General features: G+C 30.3%; 1 protein-coding gene across 1 annotated transcript; it reads right to left on the reverse strand.

Moving 5' to 3' along the window:
• Positions 1–4,387: 4,387 nt before the first annotated feature.
• On the reverse strand, positions 4,388–5,818 carry LOC108208327 (CEN-like protein 2). Its single transcript, XM_017378851.2, has 4 exons — positions 5,537–5,818; positions 5,307–5,368; positions 5,068–5,108; positions 4,388–4,807 (listed from the first exon to the last, which is right to left on the reverse strand). The coding sequence occupies exons 1-4, from the start codon at positions 5,735–5,737 to the stop codon at positions 4,590–4,592; spliced, it is 522 nt and encodes a 173-aa protein (XP_017234340.1). The 5' UTR covers positions 5,738–5,818; the 3' UTR covers positions 4,388–4,589.
• Between the last annotated feature and the right edge of the window lie 3,131 nt (positions 5,819–8,949).

Here is an 8,949-nt window from a genome sequence, read left to right on the forward strand (position 1 = left end):
TTTAGAAATGCAGAATTCTGGAATCTCAAAGAACACAAGTCCTAATCGTGCATGTTAGGTGTTATGATTATAAAGCTGAGTGCTACAGTTCTACAGTGCTACAGTGTTGGATCGTTGTATGTTTTATTTTAAAGCTTTTACAGATATATTTTAAAAACCGCAGTAAACAAGTCCCTTGTATCCTTTTAGTAGTAGTATTTTCTGGAAAAAAAGGGTTGATAATACTTTTATATTTCTATCACCATGTTCGACACCATTTATAAAAAGTTTTTTTTAGAGAAATTGAATTGTTTTAGTTATGCATCTGAAAGGAGACAAAGTTTAAAGGGGTGAGGACTGAGGACTGCTCATCAAATGTTATATTATAATTGCTATTAAACTATAATATAATCCGTATATCATTTCATGTATCATGAGCAGTTTTTTTTTGTGAATCTTTATTATTACTTCTTCGAGAAGAACTGTTTCTTTAGAGCCTACCAACTTGAAACAACTGATAATAAGGATGGCCATCGTGTAGCGTGTCACTTAGATCGAGCAGTGCTAGCTGGCCCTAATAATCTCTCGGCCCAAAGTCGATTGTCGATAGAAAATGAGGGAATTCATCTCTTTTTTAAATTATTATATAGGGCATTGCTAAAAAAAAACAATCTTAAAAAAGAATAACACACAACACTTTAGAATCAAATATAGAATTTCATCTAAAAATATTTTCAAATTTCATCTAAAAATATTTTCAAATTTTAAGTTAATTGACTTTTTATTATGAATTATAAGAGAATCTATCATGTTTAACAATAAATTTGGATTAAAAATAACATGATTCTATGTAAAATTATTCGTGCAAAATATATATATATATATGATTCTATTGTGGATTCTATTTTGGATTATGTTCTGGATTCTATAATTTTTCATAGTAATAATGTGGATGAATTTGGATGTTAGATTTCATATATTAAGTTTAAATGGTGTTTAACTATACAATTATAATTGGAACAAATCATTCTTTGTGAAAAATAAAGTGTTATGATAGTGTTATGTGATGTTCTTTTTTTTAAAGTTTTCTTTTTGGAGTGCAACCCATATTATATATAGGGCATTGCTCAAAATAGAACACCCTTAAAAGAAGAACAAAGAAGAACACTTTGGAATCGAACATAGAATCTCATCTAAAATTTGAATTAAATTCTAACTTTAAGTTAATTAACCATTTATTATGAATAATAATAGTATCTAGCATGTTTAACAATAATTATGGATTAAAATAACATGATTATATGTGATATTAATCATGTAAATAATATATACATGATTCTATTCTGGATTCTATAATATTTTATATTAATAATTTGGATAGATTTGGATGTTAGATTTCATATATTAAGTTTAGTTAGTGCTTAACTATGTAATTATAATCATAACAAATCATTTTTTATGAAAGAAAAAGTGTTATGATAGTTTTCTGTGTTGTTCTTTTTTTAAAGTGTTCTGTGTGGAGTACAACCCATTATATATATATATATCTTTTAATATATATATATATATATGTGTGTGTGTGTGTGTGTGTGTGTCTATATATATATATTATTAAATAAAATTTATTTAAAAAATCAAAATATAATATTTTCTACTTTGTTTTTATATTTTTAGTACCAATTCGAATTCATATTTATTTATAATCAAAATAAAATAAAAATTAAAATTCTTATAATGAATTTGAAACTATTAATACTCCCTCTGTCCAGCAGGTTCTTTACGTTAATTTTTGACACGTATTTTGAAACTTTTATAAAATATATTTTCATAATATTTTTTTTTAATTTTTTCCTCTGAATAAAAGTTAGACACTTAAATTTTTATTAAAAAATAATTAAAAAGGTTATGAAACTATAAAAATTAGAAAAATCTCAAAATACGTGTAAACAGTGAACATAAACAACCTATAGTAACAATTACATCAATAAAATGGAGGACATTATTCAAAATTACATGTATATATGAAAATTATAATATATTTATCATTAACATTTAATGTAATATAAATATATAGACACTAAAAAAAGTCGATAAAACCGACAAATCTTATCGGTTATCACTTGAAATGATCGGTTTTAAAGGCTAAATCGACCAACTTAGATGGTCGGTTAAGCCAACTATGTCATGTTGAAATGATCGGTTTTAAAGGCTAAATTAATCTACCTAGGGATGGGCGCGAGGGCACTTCGGGGTGGGGAGTGCTATCCCCGACCCGATCCCCGAATTCTATAACCATCCCCGACCCTGCCCTGAACCCCGAACGAGGATTATTTTCCTCTCTCATCCCCGCCCCGAACGGAGAACGGGGATCCCCGCGAGGATTCGGGGAATTTTAATTTTTAATAAAAAAATAATAACTTTATAAATATAATATATTTTTAATAAAAAAACAAACTACTAACTCCTAATATACTAATAATATAATATTATTTTATATTTTCAATATCAAATCATATTAAAATTGATTTATAATATAAATAAACGATAATTTAAAATATATTATAATACAATATATTTATTATCAATCAATAAAAATAAAGATCATTTTATAATTTTAATTATATTATAAAAGTTATCTATTTTTAATAATATATTTAGTATAATATATAAATATATTATTATTTATATATATACACAATCGGGGCCGGGGATCGGAGCGGGGAGACACCAATCCCCGACCCCGCCCCGATCCCCGAATTTTATATAATACTTTCCTCGATCCCCGTCCCGCCTCCGAAAAATTTCCCGAATCCCCGACCTGAACAGGACGGAGATCGGATCGGGGTCGAGCGGGGCGGGATGAAATGCCCATCCCTAAATCTACCAACTTAGATCGGTTAAGCCAACTATGTCATGTTTAAGTGACAAAATTGACCGACTTTACGGTCTTATTTAGCACACATACTCTCCACCCATGGATCCAACACTTCCACTTGGAAAAAGAGTGCCGCGTGGTATTTATAAACGACGTGACAAAATTGACCGACTTTACGGTCTTATTTAGCACACATACTCTCCACCCATGGATCCAACACTTCCACTTGGAAAAAGAGTGCCGCGTGGTATTTGTAAACGACGCATCGTGGTCAGTTATAAGTTGTACATGATTGACTGGTCAATGCTCAAAAAGAATAAAATCGATGGATATCGGTCGATTATCAATATTGGTTTGGTTTATTCTAGTTGATTTTGGCAAGCTGTGAAGCCGGGAGATAAAAGATAATGTTCGGTTTAAAAACTTGGTCAGGTTTATCTCAGATGAAACTCAATAAAATTGATCAAATATAATTGGTCGGGTTTATCTCAGAACAAATGAAACTCAATAAAATTGATCGGATTTGTTAGTGGGTTTTCTTGTTTGAGCCAATACAATATTCTTTTGTCTAATATATTCTTAAAAATTTAAAAATATTCAAATATATAATCGACCGAGTATGAGTATTGGTGCAACTCGCGCGTTACGAGCAAGTGCATTTCTGTAAAATAGAAAATAAAAAAAATAACTGATCTGAGTAAGTACATATTATGTATAATTAATCATACATACATGAATCATGATATTCTTGAAATTCTTCCTAATTATTTCACATATTTTAAAATATATGTAAATATATAATTAATAATTAATATATAGATGAATGATACAATTGTATCTCTGACCTCTTCTACATTTGACATACTTTAATGGGGTATACATATATTTTCTTACTTTTGAATAACTTAATTTGGAACGAATTCTCAAACCAGGTGCTTAATTATGATATAAAATGATACAAATATCATATTAAAAATATCAATGCCTAACATTGATATCAGAAAACTAATAAAACTAAGAACTAAGATCAATAATGCCTAACAAGATATCAATGTCCTTATACACATGTAATATAATTTTATTTGTTATACACATGTAATATAATTTTAATTGTTCTATTAGACAATAATTATACATAGACTAGGGTCTGTTTGGGATTTTTGTTGAAAATTGTTGTTGCGGTGAGTAAAAGTGCTGTTTTAAAAAGTGTTTTAAAAAGTGCTGTTTATAAAAGCTGAGACTGTTCGGTAAATTTGATTTCAAATGTGCTGTTTGAATAAAAGCTGAAAACAAACTGTTGGTAAAGTTTTTGTTAAACTACTGTTCAGAGTTATAATTATAATAAAATACTCCCTCCGTCCCATTTTAGTTGTCACATTTTTATTTTTGTTGGTCAAAATGATTTTTGTTGACAACCACAACCCCAAAGAGGCACTTAGTTTTAATAGTTTTAATATTTTAGAATCCCATAATTAGCAGAGAAGACAGAGCCTGGCTGCATCAAGGACTAGATACATAAGATCATAGCTATCACGCAAATATTAAAATAGCAACAATATTACATGAACCCTGCAGGAATGTTTGTAAATATTTGTCTTTATTGCATTAACAAACTTCTCATAAAATACCCAAATGATAAAAAGCAAACAGCTTATAATATAAGTAGATAGATAGATACGCCAATCGATAAGCACTGGCTTGACATTTTTTAATTATGAGGTAAAAGTTGATCATGTCAACGCCTTCTTGCAGCAGTTTCCCTCTGGCAGTTGAAGAAGACAGCAGCAACAGGGGAGCCAAGCTCATTCTCCTCTGCAAACTTTCGAGTGTTGAATCGATCCCTTGAAGGAGGCGCATTCATCGTCTGCCTCCTTTTCTGCTTGTACAGCAGAAATACAAACCTGTGGATTCCAATTATTGGCTTTGGTGTTTCATAGCTTACCACCTCTCTTCCTGCAAGTGTGAAACATCTCATTTCGGAACAATCTCTAAATTACATCAATGAAAAAAAATATTGAGTACTAATACAAGTCCTCGTATATATAGCTTGTATAACCTAAGCATGCATTGGCGTATCATTTATATATGTTTTTAATCTCCACTGATACTTGAAATCTCTTGAAATCTCTGCTAAAATAAGAGGGTCGTATATAATTTGGTTACAATTTCTGAATATTAATAGATGTACCCTATATATAAGTGTGAAGGCATACCAAAGGAAGCATCAGTAGTCCCTGGAATGTCAGTCACTATCCTGCAATTAAAAACAGTTAGGTTATTATACATGATGTACAGATGTTTTAATTAACTGCAAAATTAAGATGAGATCAAAAGAATTATGTATGCAGAGAAATTGTGTTATAAACCCTAACTAGGGCTTTTTAAGTAATTAGCTGACTGCAGGTTCATAGGCATGCAATTGTCTTAGTTAAGTGGAAATATAGAAATATACCAGTGTAAGTGCTCTTTAAGGTATGGATCACTAGGACCAGGAACATCAGGATCAGTCATGATCTGCATAAACACAGTACACAAAATTTTATTATACTTCAAATGATAAATTTCAGCATATATATTTAGAAATTTTAGAAAATATGCAAAACATATGCTCTTGCACTTAATTTTTGCAGGTATGCATGAAACAGTACAAGTGTGTAGATAGAGTAGTAATATTCACAATACCAGTGTAAAGAAGGACCTCATGTCACCACCAGGAACTTCAACTCTGGGTTTGAAGATGACCTGGGAAGGGTAGAGCTCATGGCCATTGTAGACCTGCTTGTTGGGATTGTAAGTGACAACCATTTTCACACTGGAGCTCACATAATCCACAACATCTCCCACCACTCTCCCAACTACAAGAGGATCAGGAATTCTTGCCATCTCTGTTTATCTCTTACAAACACTAAATCTATAGACTATAGAGTCAAACAATGATCTCTTTTGTTTATATGATGAATCAGGTTATACAATTACCCACATATTTATAGTGGCAAGAGTTAGCTAGAACCCCATCATCAAACAACTTTACAACTTAAAAAGAGATGTTTGATTAATTAATAAAAGATTTGTTATATGTATGCAAGCATATACTTATATTACATGCAAGGGGCTATCACGGTCGTTCTTTATAGCTTTAGAATTAGAATAGAATTTATGTCCGGATGTTATTAACAAAACACAGAGGCACGTAGAGGGGTGATTTGACATGGAAACTGAAGGTACTACTGTCTCTTGTACGTGTACGTAGGCTTTAATTAAGCATGTGTTCATGAGATTTATATATAAATTGTTCATAAATAAATGTGTTTCATTCCGATTAACAAAAAAAATGTGCATTGTTGGTCATCATCTCATCATAAAATTGTCTGCCCTTTAGCTTATTCTAATTCTCTAACAAAAATTCTGACCTAATTACCAGGAAAGATTGATTGAATTTAAATGATCCAATCTACTATAAAATTTATTGCATTATTTTTTGCTGTGCCTTTGCTTACAACCGAAATTGAATAATAAATATTACTAGAGGCCGGCCATGTTCCTTTTAAAAATATTATATTAGCCTAAGAACCCTTGTAACCTTCTAATATTAATTAGGTCTTAATGCAAAAAATGTTTATTATATTTTATTTTAAAATTATTTTCGAAGACACAACGATAGAAAAACATGTATATACATTTGAAATCCTGAAAACCTATTTAAAATTTAGGATTCTGCAGCAGAATCTTAATGGTTCTAAAGTTCCGTTTTGAGAACCGGTTCTCTCTTGAGCTCGACCCATCAAACTTAATAAAAATTTAGCATTTCAAAGATTTTAATCGCTAGGAAATTCTAAATTTTTACTAAAACTTTAAAATTGGGGTGAAATTATAACACCCAATTTCAAGTGTGATTAATTCGGTTTATAAATATAAATATGATTATCAAAGATATTAATATGATTTTCTGGGTTTGTATAGTCCCGAATGTGTTGCTATATATATCAATTATACCGGTAATCGAGACTTGACATGACTTCCAGAATGAGATTTGACCCCTCATCATATGTGTTATGAGAGTCCATTCTCAAAATTTGGTTAGTCAAAATTTGGTTAGTCAAGTTGATGGAAGTGGGGACATGATATTATTATCTCACGATGATAAGAGTACAAACATGAAAATATTATGTAGAGAGGTGCAATTCGAGTTTATGTATATCAATTTCGGCCTATATGCTACCGTTTCAGCTTATTATGTTTTCGTCTTATAAAATATAAATCTACTGTTTTCGTCTTATAAAATATAGATCTATCTTGCGATGAAGATGTTTAGAAGTAATAGATTTAATTATCTTCACTGTTTTGACCATCAAATTGGATTATATCATTTTGATTATCAAACTAAATTATATATATTGATTATCATATTTATCTCATCAAATTTATATACTAAATAATCATTTAAATTAATAATTTGCATTTTTATAACTAGATATATGATAGTTTGCTTTGATAAAAAAAATAACTTTCTCAGATATCTTTTTCCATAATTAATAGATTGAGGTTCAAAATAATATTTCCATGCGTCAACAAGACAATACCTATTTATAAGAATATCGGACTTTTAAATATCACCATATTCCCCACACATGAACATAAAACGACACTGCTTTGAATTTAAATTCTTCTAGTCCCTCGCTGGTTCCATTATCACAACCTTTATTGCACCATAACGAGCAGTAAAACACATATGCTTCGTGCGGATTAATATGAGCACAAATTCGCCTCTACGTGGACAGATTTCAACTTAAACACCTCAAGAAGTCTTAAACATGCCTTGTATGTTAGAATATTCATAACCACAAATTCACCTCATCAATTAGTAATTAGTGATGACTAATAAAGCGAAAACGTGACCGTAATGTCGGAATAACGGAAAGCGAAGCAACAAAACCCCCATCCTTTTTCTAATAAGGTATAAAAGGATAAATATTCTCCACGAAATGACCACAGCAACGATACTTATTACTCCATAAAAAAAATATACATGCATGTATACATAGTTTGTCAATAATCCACGAACTAGTGTTTGGGCATATGAAAAAGAAGCTCCACTCGAATTTGTAGTGTGTGCTTTGAGATTGAGGTGTCTTGTCATATAAAGATGATACTTTATGGCCTCTCCTTTTTTACTAATTGTGGCAATAAGGGAATATGGTTTGCTACATATGCGTCCTAATTATATATTTTTAGTGAATTATTATGCGTCCAATTAAAACCAAGTCTGAAATCTCAATAATTATATTATACTCCCTCTGTCCCTTTCAATTCTTAACATTTCTTTTTCACTACTTGACACGCACTTTAATGCGCTTATAAAACATAGTTCTACAACTTTTTTCTAAAATTTTCTTTTTCTGAATAAAAATTTAGACACTAAACTTTTATTCAGAAAAAGAAAATTAAGAAAAAAAGTTATAGAATTATGTTTTTTAGGCGCATTAAAGTGCGTGCCACGCCCCCGTCCCCCAATGTTAAGAATTGAGAGGGACGGAAGGAGTATATTATTAAGAATCAAGTTTTACGGAGTTTTGATTTTATTGGAATAATCGGAGACGTTGGAGTCTATTTATATTTTATAAACAAAATATCTTGAAAACGTGTTATCTTGTAAAAGATGTTTCACAAATATTATTACCCGAATAAAATCTTATAAATCTCATAAACTTATAGGGTTATGTTTCACTTACAACCCTTAAAACTATTAGCCCTTATTAGCCTTATTTCAGTATTAAATAGGTACAAACAACAACAGAATTGCACATGCAAAAAATGTTTTTTTTTTTTAACGTAGGAACCCGCAGCCGCTACCCTTTGGGTGCGCACTGGGTAAACCAACGAGCTGTTATTTTGAAATTAGTTTTGAACACACACAATGATACAAAAAAAACATGTATTTAGATTTAGATCTTGAAAATCTATTTAAAATTTAGGATTTTGCAGCGGAATTCTTAGTGGTTTTAAGATTCTATTTTAAGAATTGATTCTCTCTTGAACGCGACTGGTACAGTGTTTATGTTATGTAGCATGTATGTTCTATACAAACTAAACATGTT

The sequence above is a fragment of the Daucus carota genome, chromosome 2, assembly GCF_001625215.2.
Source record: "Daucus carota subsp. sativus chromosome 2, DH1 v3.0, whole genome shotgun sequence".
NCBI lineage: Eukaryota > Viridiplantae > Streptophyta > Magnoliopsida > Apiales > Apiaceae > Daucus > Daucus carota.